This window comes from Dromiciops gliroides, chromosome 1, assembly GCF_019393635.1.
Source record: "Dromiciops gliroides isolate mDroGli1 chromosome 1, mDroGli1.pri, whole genome shotgun sequence".
In the NCBI taxonomy this organism is placed as follows: domain Eukaryota; kingdom Metazoa; phylum Chordata; class Mammalia; order Microbiotheria; family Microbiotheriidae; genus Dromiciops; species Dromiciops gliroides.
This window is the reverse complement of record NC_057861.1, coordinates 71,810,063-71,833,219: the sequence shown is the minus strand read 5'-3', so window position 1 is coordinate 71,833,219 and position 23,157 is coordinate 71,810,063. Positions and strand designations below refer to the sequence as shown.

Below are 23,157 nucleotides of genomic sequence, written 5' to 3'. Positions count from 1 at the left end.
GCTGCGTGCAGGGATGGGGGGGGTCACTCAAGCTCAGGCGCTTAAAACTACGGGCGGGGGGCGGGGTTGGGTGCGCACCGCTGACCGCCTAGGGTAGGTGGGTGCTGGGCGGGCTATTTCCATAACGGCCGGGATGGGGACACGGGACAGGAGGCCGGTCAGGGGGCGGGGAGTCCCGGTCACTGCCCACCTGGGCCTGGACAAACCGGGAAGTACTTTCCAAACTTCCAGGAGCCCTTTTGTGGGGTGGGGGTGGGGGGTAAGGTGCCCTTCAAATACATATACCTGGGAAGCCCACCCCCCCCCCCCAACCCCGACCGGGATCTGAAACCTAAGCAGCCTTCATCTTTCTGTCTTGGCCAAAGTCTTGACCCAGGCAGTCCTGGCCAGTTTCTGTTTCTCTAGAGCCCTATTTATCTGTATGACTGTGAGCAAGTCACTTAACCTCTGAGCCCATTTCCTCATCTACAGATGAGGAAAGGGACAGCAATACTTCACAAGGCTGTTGTGAGGAGCAAATGGGATAATATTAAAAGATACTTTGTAAATCTTACAGTCCTATACAAATGTCAACTCTCAGGACTCTGTGAATCTGCATCCCTCCCTCTGCCCCATAAGGCTAATGCCAGTGACCCTTCCTCCCGGCACCAGAAGCCCCTGGCCGGCAGACACAGGAACACAGCCCAGGCTCCTTTGCAACTTTTATTGCCTGAAAAAAATGATCACTGGGAGGCGGGCAGTGGGCCCTGAGTGTAATACAGGGCCTTTGAGACCTTCCCAGCCCCAGGAGATTTATGATTGATGGTGGGAACAGTCAGGAACTAGGTCCCACCTCCCCTAAGTTGGGCCAGCAAGGCCCTGGGCCTACCTCCCAAGGGACAGGGACGTTGCTACTCTCCCAGGCCTTAGGGGTGGAAAAGGCCCCAAACTGCTCTTGTCCAGCTACGTAGGCTAAGACTTAGTCCTAGGCAGGAGGGGACCCGGATCCTCCAGCTACATCTAGAGGAAGGGGAGAGGACCCAGGTCCACCATTCTGGCACTCTGGAAAGAACCTGGGACTGGGCAGGGCCCACGTTGGGGTCTGTGACTGCCCCCTGGGAGGGGCACTGGCAGCCAGGCCAGGAGGGTGCGGCATCTAGGACCGCCTCCGAGTTCGAGATCGAGATCGAGATCGGCCTCTCTTCTTGCTTTTGGACTCTATGAGTTTCTGAGATTGGAACTTCAAGGATGCTCGGGTCACTATCTCCCCCATGTCATCCTCGCTCTCTTCCTCATCTGAGAAAGACGTGAAGAGGATGAGGAAGAGGGGTGGAGGACACCAGGATATTCCTTCCCTGCCCCCAGCACACAGACATCCTTGGCCATCTCTCCTTGCCTGTTCCTGGCTCCTTGCCCAATACAACCCCCTCCCTCCCTGTCCCCAGGCTGACTCACCAAAGAACTTGTCCTTGGCAGTAGATGTGGGCAGCAAGATGCGGGTGTTGTGAGGGGGGAGTTTCCCCTCCAGGGTGGCATAATACTGTGGGAGGAAAGGACAGAGTGAGGGGCTGCTGGGGGAAGGAGGAGGGAAGGAAACATGCATTTCTTAAGCACCCACTTTGTACCAAGCACTGTGCTAAGTGCTTTGCAGAGATGCCACCGAACAGGTCTAGGGATTTAAGGTCCAGGAGCCTGGAGGCATGATGGGAAGACAGAGCAGCTCCCTACTTAGACCTACCTCCCTGTCAGCAAGCTGCTGCAGGAGGTCTGGCACATTTCGGCTCTCCATATCACTCTGAAGTTTGAGCAGCCTCTCCTCATTCTGAGCCATAACGTCCAGCACATAATCCACGGTATTTGGGTTCAGCTCCTTTTTGCTCTTCTCCTAGAGGATGTGGTTGGGTGGGGAGGAGCTGAGGTCTAAGCAAGTTTAAAGGTGATGGCCCAAAGAGAGGGGGTGACAGGGGGTCTGGGGGTATCTGTGGAGACCAGGGGGAGGGGTTAGGCATAATAGTGTTGAAGTAGCATAAGGAGGGGCCTTGAAAGGGTTGAGGGAGACACAGATCTGGGGGGTGGAGCGGCATTTGTATGTATACCACGGGAATATGCTGCAATTTTCCGGCCAGGTGCTCGACCCCAGCCTTGGCCAGTTGCAGTGCCAGAATGGTATTTTGCAGATTCTCCTTAGCTGCTGCTACTTCTTTCTCCTGGCTGTCCAAATGCTTGCTCAGTTCAGCAACGATCTGCTTGTGCCTGGGTTGCCGGGGAAGAAGGGGGGCGGGGGGGAGGGAGGGAGATGAACAGGCAGAAGGTGCTTTGGCATTCCACCCTCTTTCTCTCCCCTAGCCCACGTGGTCCCCCCCTCCCCTTCCCTCCCTCAGACCTGATGGCCTTGGCCTCGCCGGAGTACTTGAGCTGAGTTAGCTCTTCCTGCAGTCGCTTTTTGTCTTCTTTCAGAGTCACCAGCGTTGCTTCGTTCTCTTGCTTCATGGACTCCAGGTGTGCGAACGTCTCACTCTGGGCCAAGAACCTGCTCACCACAGACTGCCCCCCACCCATGTCCACTCACTCAGGGACAAAGACACAGAGGGAAAACCCAGGCTACTTTCCTCATCTGCCTCATCAGAAACGTGGAATAGAAATGGAATCATTCTCAAGACCCAGGAACATGCTAGCTACCTAACCTACCTACTCCCAGGGTCACAGAGTGAGACACACAGAGAGACACAGAAAAACAGAGACAGAGAGAGGAAGATCATAGTTCATGAACCTTCCAGGTTCTTCTATGTCTTGTCTAGAGTGAAAAGTGCGGGGCAGCTAGGTGGCACAGTGAATAAAGCACTGGCCCTGGATTCAGGAGGGCCTGAGTTCAAATCCGACCTCAGACACTTGACACTTACTAGCTGTGTGACCTTGGGCAAGTCACTTAACCCTCATTGCCCTACCCCACCCCCCAAAAACCCATAAAAATAGAGTGAAAGGTGCCCCTCAATTTATCTGGGCTTATTTCCTGGAGCCCCCAGGGAAGCTCAACAGCCTCAAGTCTTTCCCCCCCCCCCTCACAGCCCCCCCCCCCATAGTTGGATCCAGCCTCCCCTTTCCCTGTGTGGTGACTCACGCTGGGGTCAGATATGCCAGTGGCAACCTTGATCCTATCAAATGCAATCTCTGTCTGGTACATGGTCCAGCGGTTCTTTAAGTGGCCTGCTTTTGCCCCCTGGGCATCTGTCAAGATTTCTTCAGACCGAAGAGGTACTTGATCTCGCTGCTGTGGATACAGTGGGCGGCATGGAAGGCAGGGCCCTCAATTCTCCCACCCCCTTTCTCCCCCGGCTCCTCTGGACTGAGTCCACACACCTTCCTCTCGATCCGTTCATTTTGAAGCTTTTTCTCTTCTGTTCGCTTTTTGGCCTCCATCAATACCTTGTCTCGCTCCTTCCGATCTTTGAATAAGTTCTCCTCCAGCTTCTGAAGTTCACTCTGGGGGGAGGGGGGAGGGGGAGGTGGCAAGATCATCAAGGAGAAGATATAGGAAGCTCATGGGGGCTAAGCTTTTGGGCTCCTATCCCTGGAACAAAGAGGGAGGGGCTGTTGCTCACACACTCATGGCCCCTGCTCTGGCACCAGCCCCACCAGCTCAGGAGGCTGCATCTACGGACTTCTTGGATCTGAGTGTTTCTAACTGTAACTGTGATATGCAATGACTTGGCCAGCTTGAGGTCAGGTGAGGACCACAGGGAGGCTATGTCATACCTTGGCAGCATCCCGAGCGTCTATGGCTTCTTTGCTCACGTTCTGCAGTTCTGAGAACTCACGTTTTAGTCGAGTGACTTCACCTTCCATTGCATCCAGTTTGTTCTCAAAGTTCAGGCTCTCCTCCTGGGAGGGAGAAGAGGGGAAGGGCCAGGCTGGGGTGCAAGAAGCAAGGAAGAGGACCCACCATAGAGTCAAGCCCCCTCCTAACTTCATCTAGGTCCAGAAAGCAATTTCCTCACAATAGGTACTTCCATATAGGACCCCACCACACACATCGAGCCTATTCATACTCATTCCGCTCCACTATTTCCCAGGCCACACCTGCATGTAAGCCTTCAGCTGCAGGTAGATTCGAGTGATGTGTTCCGCCTCATCGCCCTTCAGCCGGGCCTTTTCCAGTCGATTTTCCAAGTTTCGAGTGGTCTGGGGGAGAGATGGCAGCGATTGGACAGGATTCTTCCTCTCCCTGGGGCCACTGACCAATCATGAGCTCTCTCTGGTCCCATAACCCACCCATCCGACTTGGGTTCAGCAGGGGCCAGTTCCCACCTTTGCCACCTCATTGTCGATGTCTTGAAATGCATTCGCCTCCAGCTCTCGAAGTGAATGCTGTAACTGGAGCTCTTCTATTCGCTGCTGCCTTTGTTCTGCCTCGTGTCGAAGGACATTTAACTGTTTCATCTTCTCATTCAGCCGGTGATCCACAAGGGCCAAGGCTTCCTGGAAGCCAAGATTAGATGATAGAAATAAATGTGTGTGTATGTATGTATATTATATAGACAGCTGATATATAGCTATGTAGAACTATATCATATACATTGTTTATTGTATATCACGTGTATCATATATGTATATATAATGTGTGTGTATATGTCATGTGATGTGTATACATACACACACACATTCTGAGTCAGGATCCAGGACTCAGAAAAGGAGGTGCTTCTTTCTGGGAATCTGGAGCCTGAGTGTCCTACCATGGCTAACGAGACCTTTTGGACTTACCTCCCCATTCAGGTTTTTCAGATAAGACTTTTCCTCCTTCCACTCTCGGATGACCCAGCGCACCACTCTCTCCTCACCCTAAGAAGTCAAGAAACCAAAAACATTCCCTACCACACCAGCCCCCCCCCCAGCTTGTTTTACCCCCAGGCAAGGGCATCAGTTTCTTCCGATCTCTGAGTCCCTTTGAAGCAAAGTTGCCCACACAAACATACCCCCTCCCTTGGAAAAGAAAGGGAAGGAGTCTTGCTCTCCTGAAAGGGCCTGCTCCCATGACCCAAGTTGCCTTCGGCCAAGTTGACTGGCCGAAGAGGTTTGTGCAGCTTTACCCTTAAAGGTCATTGGAGCATGAGAGCCTCCCCCCCCCCAACCCTGTCCTCTCTTTTTTTTTTTTTTAGTGAGGCAATTGGGGTTAAGTGACTTGCTCAGGGTCACACAGCTAGTAAGTGTTAAGTGTCTGAGGCCACATTTGAACTCAGGTAATCCTGACTCCAGGGCCGGTGCTCTATCCACTGCACCATCTAGCTGCCCCAACCCTGTCCTCTCTTTTCTGCTCCCTCCATCCCAGTTCTCACACTGAACAAGTCTGACAGCTTCTGGTATGATATCTTGTTCTCTTCTCGGAGATGTTTAATAGTTTCCTTGTTCTTTTTGATGGTCCACTGAGTGCTCTCATAGAAGGATTTACGGTCGCCCTCTGGGGGCAAAGCAGAGTGTGAGCACCCGCCACCTGCTTCCCATCTCCTCCTTTTCCCAACTGGCTTTCCCCATCCTTCAGTCCTTGTCGAACCCACAAATACCACGTTCCCAACCTCCTCCCGAATCTCCTTACATCTCTCCCATTCTCCCCCTGCTTGCAGCTGCTACTCTTCTCTTCACTCCCATGTTCCCCTCCCCAGCTGACCCTGTCTTATTAGCACCCTGTCTAGTCTCCCTCCCCCAAGTTCCTTGACCTCAATATTCCTTTCTGACTCCAATTTTGTCCCAACCCATCTCACCACCCTTTCTTTCTTGGTTCTGATCATGATCATTCCCTCATCTCTCCCTGAGCCCAACTTATTTCCAACTCTCACCTTTCCCTATCCTTAGATCCCTTGTTCTGAGGTGCTAAACTATTTCCTTTGTGACTAATTCTCCACCTCCACCACCAGCAAGGCTTAGGCCAGTTCAGCTTCCCCTTTCTCTCCTTCCCTTACTTCCATAATACACACACTTACCCAACAATTGGATTTTCCTGTGCAGTTCAGAAATCTGCACGTGAACAGGAGGCTTCACTCCATGGCTGGGAGGGGGACGACTATGTGGAGGTTTTGCCTGGTGCCTTGAGCCTGTCCTCGAGGAGAGGGAACGGGGCTTGGGGAAGGGGGAAGGAGCAGGGGAGTGTAGGGGAACCATGTTTAAGTCTTTGCAAGGGAGTCTCTTTAGCCTCTGGATGAAAGGTAGGATAGAGCCTACCCTAGGGGGAGGGAGCAGAAATTAGCCTATGAGTGGGGTACAGAAAAGAGAAGATATCCGCCTGGGTTGAGGGAACAGGTTGTGGCCAAGCCTGTGGGATTTAGAAAACGGGGAGCATATCCTGGGAAGTCAGAGAAGCAACTAAAGGGAGAGAAGGGGAAATAAGAGTTGGACGTCAGGGTAGAACAGAGGGGACCTGAGGGTTTATTCCCAGGGCTCAGGGAAAGACTGTCCCAGGACAGGAGGGGACTGTGGGAAAGGTTAGCGCCTGGACATTCCTGGAGGGAGCTCCGCTGTCGCCTGCGGCTCAGATTCGAGGGTCCCTGGGACTTCCACCCAGACTAGGTCCAGATGGAGCCTCTCAGCATCTGTCTCCGTTGCTAGGAAACCATCTCCCCCTCCTCCCGCTGGACGCTACCATGGAAACCGGCCGCGTCCCACGCGATCGTTCCCATTGGCTGGCGCTGCGCCACGGGGACGGAAAGTGGGACCAGCCTAGGGGTTGTGCGGGGCATGTTGGGAAAGAAGGAAGGAGGCGGGGGGGTGGGGGTGGTTGGGGGGGTCGGGGGAGGGGAAGGTTTGGGGTGAAAGTGGCGGGGTGGAGGTTCCCGCCGACTGCCGGATGGTTTCGGACTTCTAGTCTCTGGAGATCGGGCCAGAATTATCAGTGACGCCAGGGAAAGATAGAGGGATTTTTCATTCACTTTTTTTTCAGCAGTAAATCGCTCTGCTACCAAGATGGCGCCCGCTGCCGCCATTAAGCGCGAAACTCCGCCCCCCCCCCCCCCCCCCCCGCTTTGACTGTCCTACCCAAGATGGTTGCTATGACTTGAGATTCCTTTCCGCCACACTCAACATGGCTGTCAGAGTGGTCGCTGCCTCCCCTCTTCCGGGCAGCCGGGATTGGATAGTGAGCCGGAAGTGCCGGAATTCCTTGCTTCCGCTTCCTTTTCCCGATTGGAGCCTCGTCGAGCGTGTGCTGGGAAGCAGGGGTGGATGAAAGTGACTTCTGGCTCCGACCCTGAGTAAGTCCACCAGCAGTTTGGGTGGGTGGGAGGCCGATGAGGGCCTGCATTTGCGGTGAGGGGCCTACATTGACTGAGTGGGGGGTGAGGACCTCCCTTTGGCTGGGAAGGGGTGATGAGGGGACTCCCATTGACTGGAAAGAGGACATGGGGCTCTCAGTGGCTGGGAGGGGGATGGGGCTCCCATTGGCTGAGAGGGCGGTGAGGGGCTCCTATTGGCTAGGAGGAGGGTAAGTTACTGCAATTAGCGTGAGGACAATGATTGTCAGCTTGGTGATTGTTAATGTAGTTTGAAAGGTAGGACTGCCAGGCATCCCTTACCTTAGGCCCTCACCAGCTCCCGTGTATTTTTCCTCTTGCTCCAAGAGTTGCTGCTGCTTCCTGTACCCAGCACAATGTTTCTGTCGTCTCTGCTGCTGCTGCTAAGCACTGCCACAGCTGCTGTTGAAGTCAAAAGGCCTCGAGGTGTCTCCCTTACCAGTGAGTCCTTTGCAGGAGGCCAGAGGCTAGAATTAGAAGGAGGCACCCTGGATTCTCTAACACTCTCCTAAAGTCAATGGAACTGGGTATTGGAGTGGGAACAAAACCTGGCTTTTGCCTGGGCAGTGTCTAAATATCTCATTCTTGGGTGGGGGCTGGGGAAGAATAATATGTTTGAATTTCTAGGTTGCAAGGATAATCTCTGGTTAGTATTTGTGCCTAATATTATGCATTGGTTCAGGGGAGACTGTTAGAAGCCTTTTGTAGTCAGTGGGGCTTTACTGGGGCTACTGATCTTATGTGGATGGGAAGCTGAAGGTATATTTCTTTACCCTCTTCAGATCATCATTTTTATGACAAATCTAAGCCCTTCACCTGCCTGGATGGGTCCTCCACTATCCCCTTTGATCAAGTAAATGATGACTACTGTGATTGTCAGGATGGCTCCGATGAACCAGGTGGGAATCAGGGACCCCCTGGAGGAGGGTAGAAGGGGCAAGAGGAGTGTTTCTTGTGTGGGCCCAACTACATCTTTAAGTGGGAAGGTAATGACTATATATTAGCCAAGAGAGGGGCTCTACTTGGTCTTCCTTTTTTTTTTTTTCTCCTTTGATATCTTTGTATTGGTGTAGTTGTATTTGTCTTGGTTACTCTTTTTGTCTTTATCTGAGCTTATTCTAGATTGTCCATGTGGCTGTGAGTCTGACTGTTTCTGTCCCTCTCTTTGTTTTTCCATTTGCATATATGATGTGTCTTTCTTTCTCTGTGCCCATCTATCTGTCTCAGCATCTGTTCAGCTCTACCTTCTGTATGTATTGGCCCGTCCATTTGTCCATCCGCTTGTCTCTGCCTTTGCATCTTTACAGATCTGCCTGTCTTGTATCTGTGTTTCCATCTCTTTGTATCCATTCTCTTTGCTTATGTTTTTGTCCATCTGTATTTTTCTGTTGCTATTTATCTCGGTATGTCTATGAAGATGTCTTCCCACCTATCTTTGTGTCCACCTGTCTCTGTTCATTTCTGTCTGTGTCAATCTGTCTTTGTCTCTGCATCTGCCTCTGCCTGAAGGTGTCTAGCCATATACATCTATGTCAGTTTGTCCACCTATCTGTCTATATCCTTTGAACTGTCCGTATCCATCTTTCTATATGTTTCTGCATTTTTCTCTGTATGTTCATGTGGGTCTGTCTGCCCCCCCCCCCAATCTGGGTTTGTCAGTTTCAACCTATCAACAAGGATTTATTAAGTTTCTACTTCATAAGCCAGGCTAAGTGTCACATATACAAAGAAGGTAAAAAACCAAACAGACAAAACCAATCCCTGTTCTCAAGATGTTCATGGTCAAATCGGGGAGACAAAATGCAAACTACTATGGACAGACAAGATGTGTGTAAGATCTATTGGAGATAATCTCAGAGGGAAGACACTTAAATCCTACTTAAGGAGTACTAGGAAAGATTTCTTGTTGAAAGGGACTTCAGGGGGCAGCTAGGTGGTGCAGTGGATAAAGCACTGGCCCTGGATTCAGGAGGACCTGAGTTCAAACCCGACCTCAGACACTTGACACATACTAACTGTGTCATCCTGGGCAAGTCACTTAACCCTCATTGCCCAGCAAAAAGAAAAGAAAAGAAAGGGACTTCAGCCAAGATTTGAAGGAAACCAGGAAGTAGAGATGAGGGTGAAGAGAATTCCAGGTGTGGGAGACAGTCAGTGAAAATGCCTAGAAGTTGGGAAGTAGAGTGTCTTATTTTAGTAATAGCAAGAAGGCAGTCTGTGTCACTGGATTGCCAACTGTGGGTCTAGCAAATGTAAAAAGTCTGGAAAGGTAGACAGGAGCCAGGTTGTGAAAAGCTTTAAAAGCCAAATAGAGGATTCTCTTTTTGATCCCAAAGGCAGTTTGTACACTGATCTCCATGCTTGCTTCATCCCCATGTCTCCGTGTCTATCTGTTATCTGTGTCATTCAGTCTCTTCGTCCTCTGTGTCTATGTGACCTCATGTGTGTATTTGTACCTATTTCTGTTTCCCTTTGTCTCTCCATCCCCTAGCCTGCCTCTCTGCATATGGCTTCATTTTTTCACCCTGGATCAGCTTATTTCAATAAGATATAGTAAATAACCTCCCCTTCTTCATTACTGTTAGGCACAGCTGCCTGCCCGGAGGGACGCTTCCACTGTACCAATGCTGGCTATAAGCCCCACTATATCCCCTCAAGCCGTGTCAACGATGGTATCTGCGGTAAGACTCCTTTTAAAGCTAGGATGGCTAGAGGCCAGGGCTGGGGCAGGTGTCGTGGTACCAGATCTGGTCTCATTGGCTGCTCTTTGCTCCCCTCCTTTAGATTGCTGTGATGCCACAGATGAGTACAACAGTGGTGTTGTCTGTGAGAACACGTGCAGGTGAATGCTTGGGGGATTAGAGGGAGATTCGTCTACCACCAGCCCCCTTCTCCCTCGGAGGCACCAGTCCTCCGGTCCTAGTCTCCAGAGCGAATTTGTGTCCTTGAGCACATGCACACACACAGCTGTAAACCTGGACCTGGCACTCTCTTCAGTCTCTCCCCATATTCAGAGTCCTCAAAGCCAGGCTAGAAGCCATTCCCCTTGGTGGGCAGGGAGTCAGAAACCCCACTGGAATGCTCTGAGAGGTTGGGTTCTAGGATCTTGGCTTTCCCTAATCCTCGAATCCTTTCCCCCCTCCCCCTCTCTCCGCACTGGCTACCCACCCAGGGAAATGGGCCGGAAGGAGAAGGAGACTCTGGAGCAGATGGCAGAGGTTGCCCGTGAGGGTTTCCGGCTCAAGAAGATCCTGATTGAGGAAGGGAAGAAGGGCCAGGAGGAAAAGCAGGTGAGGCAGGGCCTATTCCTACCCAGCTGCCCCACTTTGGAGAAGGGGTTGGGTTTGAGCATGGCCCCGAATCCTGCTATGGCGCCTGAGCACCTGGATAACTTAGGGTGAATCCCTTGGTATGTCTTGGCATGTGTCCTCACCTATGAAGTCAGAGAGAGTTGGAAGAGATGACTTCCAAGGGCCATTTTAGCTGTGAGAAAATCATTATTAATGCCCCCCAATAATTTAAGTAATATACTGCTTGTTCTGGTGATTTCTGATTTTATTGGGAGCCTAGCAGTAGAGAGGGGATTAAGGATCATCTTTCTGGTGGAAACCTTGGGTCTCCTGTTTGTGTGATTCGCAGGAAAGCGCTGTTCTCCCTCTTAGACCCCCATACCCCATGGCTCCTTCTTCCCTTCACTTGGCCCCATGGCTGGTGTCAGAGCAAGGCAAATAGATTGGAATTTGAGACAAGCAGAAAAGGTCCCTTGATTCCTCCCTTCTCTTGCCTTTGTTGGATGGATTGAGGTCCTTGCTGTTTATCAGAGAAGCTGAGTGTCCATCTCCTGCCTGGTTCACTTGGTGGCCCTAGCCTACATCTGATTCTTTATTAAAGATGTAGGAGACTCCCTTTCTAATCACCAGATGTAGAAGTGGTGCAGACGTGCAAATATGGGCAGGAATAACTTTCCTGTGGCGGGGTTGGTTCTCTGACCTTTGCCCACTAGGCCCAGGGCACGGGCTGGTCATAGGGCAACGAAGAGAGTGGGATTAGCAGGAGCCAAAGGACTTGGAAAGATATCAAGAAGTAGTAGAAAAGGAAATTTAAGTTGGAGCCATATTTCTGGGTCTGAGTCTTCTGTCCTACCTGGGTGACACCAAACAAGGCCCTGCCCCTTTCTGCCATTCAGTTTTTCCCTTGGTCAAATGAGGGTGTTGCCTTAGATGATCCCTAGAAGTCCGTTTTAGCTCTGCGTTTATGATCATGTGGCCGTGGGGGTTCTCCCAACCTCGGCTGCATCCCCAGACTGCCTGAATGGGAGGAGGTGGCGTTCCCACTCCCCTTGGGTGAACCCTGGGGCCTCTGGCCCTGGCCAGCCTGGCCCTTGGGCTGCACCGCTCAAGTACTCTCTCTTTTACACAACCAGAACAAGCTCCTTGGTTTGCAAGAGTCGAAGAAGGCCCTGGAGGAGCAGGTGGCAATGCTGAGAGCAGCAAAGGAGGAGGCCGAGAAGCCTGAGAAAGAATTCAAGGAGCGGCACCAGAGGCTGTGGGAAGGTGGCCTCCCTCCCTTAAAGGCATCCCACTGCCCTTTATTATTAGGATTGGGCTTTATTAGCCACCCTAAGAACCAGCACTGAGAATGAGATTGGAGCTGGAGGAGTCAGGGAAGGGTCAGGAATAGAAGCTGGAAGTGAACCTTGAAAGGTGGCATTCTGGGCAGAGAAAAACATAGCGGGAGCGCAGGTTGGAGGGGATGGGGAAGGAGGGGGAAAGGGCGGGCTCCCCTTGCCTCTCCATTCCTCCCAGCTGGAGTGATGCAGTGATAGTGATGGGTGTGGTTGTGTGTAAACAGAGCAGCAGGCAGCAGCCAGGGCTGCACGGGACCAGGAGAAGGCTGCCAGTGCTTTCCAGGAGCTGGATGACAACACCGATGGAGTGTGAGTGCTGCTACCTGGGGCCTCCTCCCCAAAACTCCTGTCTGCGTCAAGGCCCTGGTTCTCACTTGGGAAGAGCAGTTTAGAGAGTCAATCTCAGCCTTCCATGCCCCCTCTCCTAGGGGAAGGGACCGATTCTAACCTGGCTTGACAGCTCTGAGATTGGAGCCTCCTTAGATTACCAGAGACTTTTCAGCCTTGAGGTTGACTGACCTCCCTAGGTGTTTAGTAATAATGGCTGAAGACAGGGCAAGTCGCTTGGGTACAGGCTTGAGAAATTGTCATATATTCTTGGCTCTTCCTACTCTCCCTGACTGTTAAATAATATGAACAAAGTCATGGAACTAGAAAGAAAAGAACCTTAGAGGCCACCTAGTCCAGCCTGGTCATTTTACAGATGAATAACCCTGAGGCCTAGCAAGGTTAATTGATTTGCCCAGGGTCTTAGAGCTACTAAGTGTCTAAGGCAGGATTTGAACTCAAGTCTTCCTCACTCTTAAGTCCACCTCTTAAGTTCTAATTCTGTGGGTAGAGGGTCATGCCTTGGAGAAGTGGTTTATTAGTCTTAGCCTTTGTCTCCACGACCTGCCCCACCCCCCCCATCCCCAGTCTCCCTCTGCACACAGGAAGCCCTTTCTTGCCACTAAGATGACCACTTCTGTGATAAGCCACACCTTCATCCTCTCTCTTCCAGGATTTCCGTGGCTGAGCTTCAGACTCACCCTGAACTGGACCCAGATGGTGATGGGGCTTTGTCAGAGGCAGAAGCCCAGGTAATGGGGCCCTCACCTCACTAGCCAGCCGTGCAATATGTGCTCACAACCCCCAGCCAGGGCTTCTCAAAGACCAAGTGAGGCTGGGAGGGGAAAGGTCAAAACTAGACTAGTTTCCTGCTGTGAACTGGCCTGGCCCCTGGCCACACTCCCTCCCATAGAGGGCAGGGCAAAGCCTTGTGGGGGTCCTTTCGTGGAAAGCCTCTCTGACAGCTGTCGGCCCGGAGAACAGCCAGCAGGGCTGCTTGCTCCTGTCCCACCTCCTCAAGGGTGACTAGAGGCATCTTCCTGGCTTGGTGGTCCAGTCTTCCTTAAGGGCCAGATGAGTACCTCAGCACCCCCTGGGGCTGGGGTGATGCAGACATACTTGACTTGCCTGCTCTGTCATGGCTGGGCCTAAGGGAGAAATGCAGACCCTGGTAATGATGGGGCTCAGGTGGGAGCCCTGTGTTCTGTGACGTGCACACACATGCCTGCTCACCCCCAGGGGGTTCACTGACTGCTAGTGGGTGGGCAGAGGAGGCTTCCCTCCCTCCTTCAGTGAAGCTGCTTCCAGAAGATACCCAGGGAGGGGAAAGCTCCCCAAGGTGGGTGCTGCCAACAGGTGGCAGTGCCCGTGCAGGGAGCTCCCCAGTTCTGTGTTAGGGGTGATCTCAGTCTCACCTGCTAGCCCATCCTGGGCCTGGGCTTCTCTGGTCTTCCCATCACCCTTAGCTCCATGACCTAAACAAGTCACCCGGGGTCCTGAAGAGCAGTGTTCGAGGCTGAAACCAGAGCAGGGTAGGTGGGAGGGAGCTATAGCCTCTTCCCACCATTTTCCACCCCAGTGCCTCCTCCCTGGTTCCAGGGAAGTGTAAGGCACCAATTCTAAATCATCCTAACTATGTGACCTGGGTTGAATAACATAACTTCTCTGAACCTGTTTTCTCATCTGTAAAATGGGAATGCCATTTATGTGCCCTGCTTTGCAACGAGGTTGTAAGGACAACCTTCAGCAGCCTTTTAAGCACATTCAGAATAGGTGCTGCTCTTGTCCTCTGCTCCAGGCTCTGCTAGGAGAGGCCTTGCAAGTGGATGCAGCCAGTTTTCAAGAAGGCCTGTGGGCAGCCATCAAGGATAAGTACCGGCAGGAGGTCAGTAGCCTGGGTCAGGCAGCCAAGGGGTCCAGGAGGCTTGGGCTGGGGTGGGGCTGGCTTGTAGCCAGCAGGGGGAGACAGCAGTACACGTGGCCAGGCTGAGCCAGACCCAAAAGGGCTCTGTGACCTCACAAAGGATTCGCCAACCTGGGGGAGGCAGGAAAGTAGGCAGAGCGGGGGCTAAGATTTCGTTCCCTGGAGCCCATCCATCCCAACCAGCTGGGCCTGGCAACAGCAGATGCTGCCATTTCTGATTAACAAGGCAGCTGCCACCCTCCCTCCTCCCCACCCACTGTCCTAGCCTGTGGTCACAGTGGTAGTTCCCCTGCCCCCCCCCCAGGTGAGCCCCCATCTGACAAGAACCACACTCCCTCCCCTTGCCAGAGATTCTGTTTACCACATTTTGATTCCTCACGGTCTTTCCCTAACATTAGGGATGTTCTTAACCCAAAAACAAACCCCAGGCGAATGAAGGGAGGATCTGGTACCCTGTGTATGCTGGGATGGGAAAGGGGGGAAGGGGAATCTCTAGCCTCCAGGCCTGGCAGTGGGAAAGAGAAGGTATTGCCTCTGTCTTTCATGTATCTTCACTGTGCTGCCTTCTAGTCCCTGCCCACTGTGCCACCTCTTCCTGAGGCCACAACAGAGGAGATGCCAGAGGTCCCAGAAGAGCCATCCCCAGCAGATGATGAAGATGAAGGTCCTGGGTTGGAGGAAGAAACGGATGAGGATGACGAGGATGAAGAAGAGGAGAGCCCGGAGGAGGACAAGGTGAGGCCGAGTGGAAGCAAGCTGGGGGCTGAGGAGGTGGCACCGGCTGGCTTCCTGCAAGCCCATTAAGAAGTGGCAGCCACTAAAGCTGCTTGGGCTGTCTGCAGCTGGGGAGGGGGAAGAGCAGGAACGTCTCTTACCCGGGGCCCAGGGGAATGGCGTTCTACCCTCCCTTGCCCTCCCCCCAGCCCAGCCTGGGTTGGTCTTTGTTTGGGCTCCGGCTCTGGAGCCCTGCAGCTCATGCTGTGGAGGCAGAGAGCCAGATGGTAAGGCTCAGGGGGCCTATGTTCACCTTGTCTGTCACCTCTCCCCCCAGGAGCCCTTGCCCCCACCGCCAGCCAAGGTGGATGAGGAGGTTGAGATGGACAAGATGCCTCCATATGATGAGAGAACCCAGGCCTATATTGACGGTAGGTGGTGAGGTCCCAAGAGAGGGGCGCTGGTGGAACTGACCCTTAGCCTGGGGCGTTTTCCTGACAGGCAGGTGGGCAGGCGGGCCATCCTGTGGCCTTTAGGTGATCCTGGGGTTTGTGGCCCACCCTGTACCACAGGGGGTCTTCCCTTCCTGAGGGGACTCTAGACCTTAGGGGTTTCCCCTACTCCACAGCTTTCGCTTAGTGATGGAAAATATTGGTTGTCTCCTGCAGACAGATCTGGCCCTTTGCGTCCTCTACTCAGGAAGCCTTGCTTCCAGTTCTGTTCCCCAAGAAAATTAGCCCACACTGTAGGCACTGATGCCTGCTCCAGGCCAGGATGACGATTGGACAGGCAGACCTGGAGGGGAGGGGAAAATTGCTGGGAGTTTGTATTTCAACCTTAGAGGATTTGGCAGAAAGGGAAGGCATTCGTTGTCAGAGGCCAGGAGACAGAGAGGAGTCTTGCTGCTGTGCTCAGCAGGGACAAGGGGGTCAGTGGGAGCCAAAGCCACTACAGCCTATGGTCAGGCCTAGGGGACCTGAGGCCTGGGGGACCTTGAGCCAGAGGCTGAGGATTTGGCATCACCATAGGGCTTTTTGGGAAGGGGATAATGTGGTAAAAGTGGTGCTTGGGAAGATGAAGCTCATAGATCATCATGAGCTGTCTGAGCTAGGGGCAGAGAACCTTAAAATACAGGATTGAGGGTGGGAAGGACCCGTTTACAGATGGCAAGAAGGCCCAGAGAGAAAAGTAGCTTGTCACGGAACTAATGGCAAAGCCAGGGCTAGAAACAAGACTTAGCGCTTGCAGTCCCAGGTTCTGAACGTGAGCCTTCTCGCAATTACCAGTGCTCTTGGCTGGACTGGCAGGCACGTGAGTTGACAGGCCTAAGGTCATTGCCTTTCTGAATGTGGCCAGGAGATGACTCGGGTCGTCCTGGGGGGGCCAGTCCTTTGGAGCAGGAAGTAAGGAGTGGGTCCCCTACTGGCCCAGGTTAGGGGAAGAGTCAGTGGGGCCCTGGAAAGGTTGAACAGCTGTTCATGGGGAGCACCATATAGGGTACTAGATAGTAATGCACCATGGAGCCTGGAACCAAAACCCGGATGTTGGGAAATGCCTCTTCCTTCCATGCTCTGCAGTGGCATAGACCCAGGAAGATCAGGAAGCAGGAATCTTTCCAGGTTGGGGGCACCCATTCCTGCCTGGCCTTGTGGCCCTGGCTGGTTCTCTTAAGTTCTCCCATAACTCCCCTACCACGTGTAGCTGAGGTTGACATATTTTTGCTTTCTCAGAAAGTGTGGGCATTGCTCCCTGTATCCTGGCCTGGAGATGAGGCTGTACCCTTATAATTTCCCTCCAAGCCCAGCCCATCAAAAGGGAACTACCAACACCAAGCTCAAGTTGTGAGGGTACTTCACCCTGATTCTAGCTCTCTCCTGATTACTGGCTTTGTGACCTGGGATGAATCATGGACCTTACTTACAGTGAGGCTATTGTCCTGGCTCAGAGAGCCATGGGAGGCAGCATGCCTACAAAGGGATGTGTATGAGGCTCTTGTTCCTTCTCACATTCATCGGTGCACCTGCTGCCCTCAGTATGCCCCATGGCCCAGGATTGGAGAGCCTAGACTAGGTTGGGGGACAGTGAGTACCCATGGTACTGATGTATAAGGTGATATGGGGTGAGCCCAATCTCCAGGGCTCATCTGGGAAGGGAGGGAGGCCTGACTGCCCCTCTCCCACAGCGGGTTATGCCCACACCTCCACTCTCCCCAGTGATCAGGGAGAGCACTGCCTCTGCCTGCGGAGATGGCAGAAGGGCTCTCCGCTGCTCACAGACCTGGGTGCAGCCTGATGGGCAGGACCTAGCTCAAGCCACTTCAGGTCAGTAGGGGGATTTCCCCAGCTGATGGCCAGATCCAGGATCTTCAGAACTGAAGAAAGTTGTTGAGAAGGGCCCAGGGCCAGCCTGAGAGGGTTGGCCTGACCCTGCATGTATGTCAGGATCCTCTTAGGGGTGTGGCCTCACTGTCCCCTATTCCCCTTTCCTGCCTCCCCATGGGCCACTGGCTTGTTTGTGAGTCTCTACCAGGCACTCTGGCTCTAGCAGTGGGTGAGGGAGGAGCTAGCAGGGTCCCCCAAGAGACCTACAGTGAACAGGGCAGAGAATTTTCTAGGGCTTCCTGCTGAGAAGCCAGGATTGGCTGAGCTCCAGGCACCATCCTGGTAGTGGGATGGGGCAACTGTGTTGGGGCTTCTCACCCAGGCAGATTTCCATCCATGCCCTGAGTGAAGGCCCTGTGCCAACTGGAGCTGGGGCAGTTTGGGGAGTTGGTTCTGAGCAGGCCTTGTTGCCACTGCTCCTGAGGCCCAAACTAACATTCCCTTGAGGCCATGGGGTGGACTTTTTCAAGCCCCTTGCTCTCCTGGAGGTGGAATTCAGTCTAGAAGAAAGACCTCCAGGCTGAGCATTTCTTTCTTTTTCTTCTTCTTCTTCTTCTTCTTCTTCTTCTTCTTCTTCTTCTTCTTCTTCTTCTTCTTCTTCTTCTTCTTCTTCTTCTTCTTCTTCTTCTTCTTCTTCTTCTTCTTCTTCTTCTTCTTCTTCTTTCTTCTTCTTCTTCTTCTTCTTCTTCTTCTCCTTCTCCTCCTCCTCCTCCTCCTTCTTTCTCCTCCTTTCTCCTCCTTTCTCCTCCTTTCTCCTCCTTTCTCCTTTCTCCTTCTTCCTTCCTCCTCCTCCTTCCTCCTTCTTCCTCCTCCTTCCCTCTTCCTTCCTCCTCCTTTTTTCTTTCTTCTTCTTCTTTTGTGTGAGGCATTTGGGGTTAAGTGACTTGTCCAAGGTCACACAGCTAGTGTCAAGTGTCTGAGGCCAGATTTGAACTCAGGTCCTCCTGAATCCAGCGCTGGTGCTTTATCTATTGTGCCACCTAGCTGCCCTGGGGTTGAGCATTTCTAACCGCTTACAGCATAGCTGAGGATGTGGCACCCTTTTCTGAGCAATGCCACATACAGTGGTCCCCAAGAGAGGGAACTTGGGGGCCCATGCATGGATGTGTAAGCATTGGGTATGAGTATGGGTGTACAGTTTTGTGTGTGCGGATCGTGTGGGGGTGGGGGTGGATGGGGCCAGGTGAGCCAAACCTGCTACCTTGCAGGTACGTTTGTGGATCTGGAGTTCATCGTTCCTTTTGGGGGCAGTCTGCATGCACATCGAGGGGGTTGGCAATTGTGGGCGTCCTCCCATGTGGTTACTCAGACGGGAGGGGTTCCAGGCTCATAAGATTTAGAGCTAGAAAGGATCCTGGCGGTCTCTCAGGCCCGCCTCCCTGTTGACAGTGAAAGAAGCCGAGGCTCAGAACAGTAGCATGACATAGGTAGTCAGTGGCAGAAGCAACATCGGAACTCCTGCCTTCTGACTCCCTGGTGGGTGGGTAGGTGGGTGTGTCTGTGTGTGAGAATGATATGGGGGAAGGGTGATATGCAGAGATCTTGGCCTGAGTAGTTTTGGAGATCCTGAGAGTGTGAAGATGTCACATGATTCTTCTTGGGGAACATACTGTTTCTACTCCCTGGGGAAGGAAGGAGTAAGACCAGTCATGGGGGTGGGGAGGAACCTGGGGCTGGGGGCCTAACAGCAGAGGCACAGCTTTCACACAGTTCTCTCCCTCCCTGAGGCTCTGAGGGTGCCAGGGCCTTTTGCCTGAGTTGAGGCCCTGTCCTGCTATAGAGAGCCTGTGAGCCAGAGAGAGAGGGCAGGGCAGGGCTATCAGGATTGGGGTGGGAGGCACTGGCTTTGCCGTCCTGGATGACTGGATCAGGACCGTTTGGGAATCAGACGAGAAGGGCTGTCACTCTGATGCACTGGGTTGTTCCCTGGGTTCTGCTTGCTGCACAGGGTCAGGGCGTTGAGGGCCCCAAAAGACAGCTGCATGGTGGTGGTGGTGGTGGTGTGCCCAGTGCCCAGCTGTGGGGGTGAGCATGTCCTGTCTTGAGACTCAGGTAGCTTTGAGCAGCCTGCATTTCAGTGCTCCTTGGCTCTGGGGTCTTGGGATAGTAGAAAGAGCCCTGGGTCTGGAGTTCTGGGACCCATGTTCAGATCCTAGTTCTGGAGCCAGTAACAACTGTGTGATTTTGGACAAGGGACCTGATCTTGCTGGGCCTAAAACGTGAGAGTGTAGACCCCAAAGAGCTACCGCTGGTCGACCCCTCGAGCTGACAATGAGATTTAAAAATGTAAAAATCCTTCTCAGCCAGAGGCGCCTTAGGAGCCTTCCAGGCTCATGATTGTCTCCTCCAAGATACTGGGTGAGCAGAAGGAGGTGATCCGATGTAGCCCCAACCCTGACCTCCCTGGTGTTTTGTTCCTTCCAGCGGCCCAGGAAGCTCGGGACCATTTTGAAGAAGCTGAAAAGTCATTGACGGAGATGGAGGAGTCCATCAGGTATTCCCTGGTCAGGGATGGTGGGGGGAAGACTTCTTAGAAGTGCCTTCAGAGAAGCCTTAGATCCCACTGCCGCCCCCCCCCCCCAGTCATCCCTTACCTCCTTCGCTCCTCACTGTCCCCAGGCCTGGGACACAAAAGGAACAGACTCCAGTGCCACCATCATGGGCCGTGCCACCTGTTCTGGCATCAAGTACCCTGCAGAACCTGGTACTTTGGACCAGGCAGATGCAGATGACATAAGCCGGAGGATTTGCCCTTGTAGGCCTCACATCTGTAGGGCCTGAGGTGCACAGAAGGGTATCCAAGAGTGGCCCCTGATCTCTGCAGTCGTGGGGGGTCTTTTGATCCCCTGGAAGTCTTCAGTGTGGATTGGGTCAAAGCATGAAGAAAGGGCCTCTCCTGACCTTCCTAGGAAGTGTATTTGTCCTGGCTCCGTGGCCCTTCTGTTAGCCATGTTTTCCTCTTGATTCCCTTGGGGCATTCTACCCTTCCACAAAACCATCCCTTGGGAAGTGGGGCGGGAAAAGCAGTCCCTCATTATAGGTGGGGAAGCTTGATCTCATTGTACAAGAAGAGTAGTGAGGGGCTAGGACTAAGTGGTTGCCAGACACTGGGTCTCTTAGCTTCACTGATGTGGTCTGAGCCCAGGACGCCCTGGGGGAGGTGAAGCCACCTGGGGGGTAGGGGAGGGAGCAGAGAGACACAGATCCCCTCCGAAGAAGGGATACCCAGAATGCTGTGGGGAAGGACTTAAAAGCTCCTCTCCTTGGTGCCTCGAGACAAGGCATTAACAAGGGCCCTCCCAGATGTCCTCAGCTGAGCTGCTGTGGGATGGGGGTGGGGGTGGAGGAGAGCCCAAGCTCTGGGATTTGGGGCTGGGACTCTGTCCTCTCCTGCCACCACCTCCAGCAGGGCCCTTGGGCCCCAGTAATTGGGGGTAGCCTTGGTTACGAGGAGGCGCAGAGGTGGCTTCAGTAAGGAGTCCTGTCCCTGATGATAGAGAGAAAATGATGGCGGCTCCCTGGGGCCCCCTGAGTCAGAACCAGGGCTGAGGGGAGGGGAAAGGCAGTGCCCTGAGCAGCTGGCTTGGCCCCCAGCTCTTTGTGGAGGCCCAGCAGACCCAGAGCTGGGAGAAATCATAGAATTTAGGGTCTGAAGGGCTCTAAAAATGTGACAGAAAGAGACCTTCAGGCACAGTCTGTCTATGCTAGAAAAGACCTTGGAATGGGAGAGCTGCAAGGACTGAGTAGGAAGTGGGCAGAGGACCTGGCCAGGGTCATGCAGGAAGCAGTAAGGCCGGCATTTCAGCCCGGATCTCTTCCCCTCTGTCTGGCCGGTGGTCACTTTGGCGTCCATTGAGGAGCTCTCCTAGGCTGCCCTCTGACCCATCCTTCCTACTCTTCCACTGCAGGAGCCTAGAACAAGAGATGGCTCTGGACTTGGGCCCCAGTGGGGAGTTTTCCTACCTGTTTGGACAGTGCTACGAACTGTCCACCAATGAGTAAGTGCCTGGGGCCTGGCAGCATCTCTACTGCACGTGGAAAGGAGGGGATCCAGGGGCTCTTACAGAGGGCAGGGAGGGCTGAGGGAAGCTTGGGGTTCAGCATTGTTAGGAGTCAGTGACCCTGAAGTTAGATTCTGAATCGGGGACCTCCCTGGCCTTGGTGGGGAAGAAAAGGGAGGGAGAGCGGGGGACAAGGCCTTCCTTTTTCCTGCTGACACACCATCCTGGCTATTTATATCTTGTCTCAGAGCCTGGGGTTGGAAGTAAAGCCCCAAGAGGGGAGATTGTGCGCGTGCGCACCCAGATCCTAGGGGTGGGATCTTGGGGAAAGAGCCTCTAGGAGTTGCGCTTCACTCCCCCAGAGGCGACCAAAAGCAAGGATGCCTGCAGATCCCCACCCCCTTCCCCCACCTCCAGAAGGAGGGCCCAAGGCCTAGGCTGTGGGGCCAGCCCCTTCAGCAACTGCTTCCATGAAGAATGGGATGGTCGCTAGTCTGCCAGAGAAGATGTCAGCCTGGCATTGGAGCAGGCCCTCACACCCCCACCCTGGGTCACTAATTCCCCTTTCTGCCTGTGCAGGTATATTTACAGATTATGTCCCTTCAACCGAGTCACCCAGAAACCTAACCACGGTGGTTCTGAGACCAACTTGGGGTGAGTATCCTCCCTTCCTCAGCCATGTCTCCCAGTGCTCGCTACATACCATGTCCCAAGTCTCTGCCTCCTCCCCTTCCTTCACTCCCATGCCCCTGGATCTCAGCCCACCTTTTCTCCTGCAGCACCTGGGGGTCCTGGGATGCATCAGAGGGGGACAAATTCCGCATCATGCATTATGAGCATGGGACAGGTTGCTGGCAAGGCCCCAACCGTTCTACCAAGGTGAGGACTGGGGGGACCTAAATGGAGGGAGAGCCAGAGTCCCAGTGGACCTCACCCCCCTCCACTGACATCCCTGGGGTTTGGGGGTTGGGCTCTCTCAGGTAAAGCTGGTGTGTGGGAAGGAAACAGTAGTCACAAGTGCCACTGAGCCAAGTCGATGCGAGTACCTGATGGAGTTGGTGACCCCAGCTGCTTGCCAGGAGCTGCCCCCAGAGTCTCCAGAGGATCTTGACCATGATGAGCTCTAAGCCCCCCAGGTATGGCGGGCCCTACCCCCCTTCCCCCCCAATGCGGGAGGCCGTGGACTGGAGAAAAGCCCTGTCGGTGGGAGCCAGAAGGTCTGGGTTCAAATTTCAGGTCTGTTCGTCATTACTACCCATGTATACTATCCTTGGAGGAGGTTGGTTTGGTCCCTAGACTGTGATTTTCCCCTTGACATAACTAACTCCCTGGGCCTGGGCTACTTCCCTCTCCCTTCTTGCCCTGCCTGAGGTTTGGGGTGCAGGGCCAGCCCCCAGTGATTACCTTTCCCATTCTTTCCTGCAGAATTCCAAGGGAGAAGCTAATACCTTGAGAACCTGCACACACATCTCCTTCCTAACCCTGCCCACCAGACTTTTTGGGGCCCAATGCAGGGGGTTCTGCCCCCTGACCCTTCACCTCCTTGGAGGGTTCGCTGTCTTGATGAAGAGTCTCTGTGTTGTGCCTCCCACCCAACACCATGAGGCTGCACCTTTGATTGGGAAGCCTCCCCGTTCCCTATGGTCCAGCTGCTTCAGTGACTGGGACACTTTTGCTTGCCAGATCATCTTCCCATATTGGCAGCTCTACCCACTGATGGGTGACTTGATATCCCCTCACCCTCACCAACGCTCTGGGCCCAGGTGGTACAGTGGTGGCCAGCGGGTGAGACCTTCAAGGGTGGGAGATCCTGACCTTACTGTGACCTGGACACAATAAACTCAGATCCTTCCCTATGGCTGGAAATTGGCTTTCCTTACTCTTGCTGCTGGAGGTGGGTGGGCTGGGGGAGAGGGAAAGGTGGGGAGAA

At 53.5% G+C, this 23,157-nt stretch overlaps 2 protein-coding genes across 2 annotated transcripts; one reads left to right on the top strand and one right to left on the bottom strand.

Moving 5' to 3' along the window:
• Positions 1-347: 347 nt before the first annotated feature.
• ODAD3 (outer dynein arm docking complex subunit 3) lies at positions 348-6,545 on the bottom strand. The gene is made up of 13 exons (XM_043977035.1): positions 5,952-6,545; positions 5,310-5,431; positions 4,738-4,815; positions 4,285-4,455; positions 4,057-4,158; positions 3,733-3,858; positions 3,337-3,459; positions 3,098-3,247; positions 2,363-2,523; positions 2,076-2,232; positions 1,718-1,864; positions 1,435-1,519; positions 348-1,275 (listed from the first exon to the last, which is right to left on the bottom strand). The coding sequence occupies exons 1-13, from the start codon at positions 6,127-6,129 to the stop codon at positions 1,136-1,138; spliced, it is 1,740 nt and encodes a 579-aa protein (XP_043832970.1). The 5' UTR covers positions 6,130-6,545; the 3' UTR covers positions 348-1,135.
• A 507-nt stretch (positions 6,546-7,052) lies between these two features.
• PRKCSH (protein kinase C substrate 80K-H) lies at positions 7,053-23,093 on the top strand. The gene is made up of 18 exons (XM_043976892.1): positions 7,053-7,214; positions 7,581-7,694; positions 8,036-8,152; positions 9,839-9,934; positions 10,038-10,095; positions 10,426-10,543; positions 11,677-11,806; positions 12,105-12,189; positions 12,881-12,959; positions 14,006-14,092; positions 14,702-14,866; positions 15,183-15,276; positions 19,651-19,720; positions 21,135-21,224; positions 21,807-21,881; positions 22,007-22,106; positions 22,208-22,363; positions 22,653-23,093. The coding sequence occupies exons 2-17, from the start codon at positions 7,610-7,612 to the stop codon at positions 22,352-22,354; spliced, it is 1,596 nt and encodes a 531-aa protein (XP_043832827.1). The 5' UTR covers positions 7,053-7,214; positions 7,581-7,609; the 3' UTR covers positions 22,355-22,363; positions 22,653-23,093.
• The last annotated feature ends 64 nt before the right edge of the window (positions 23,094-23,157 follow it).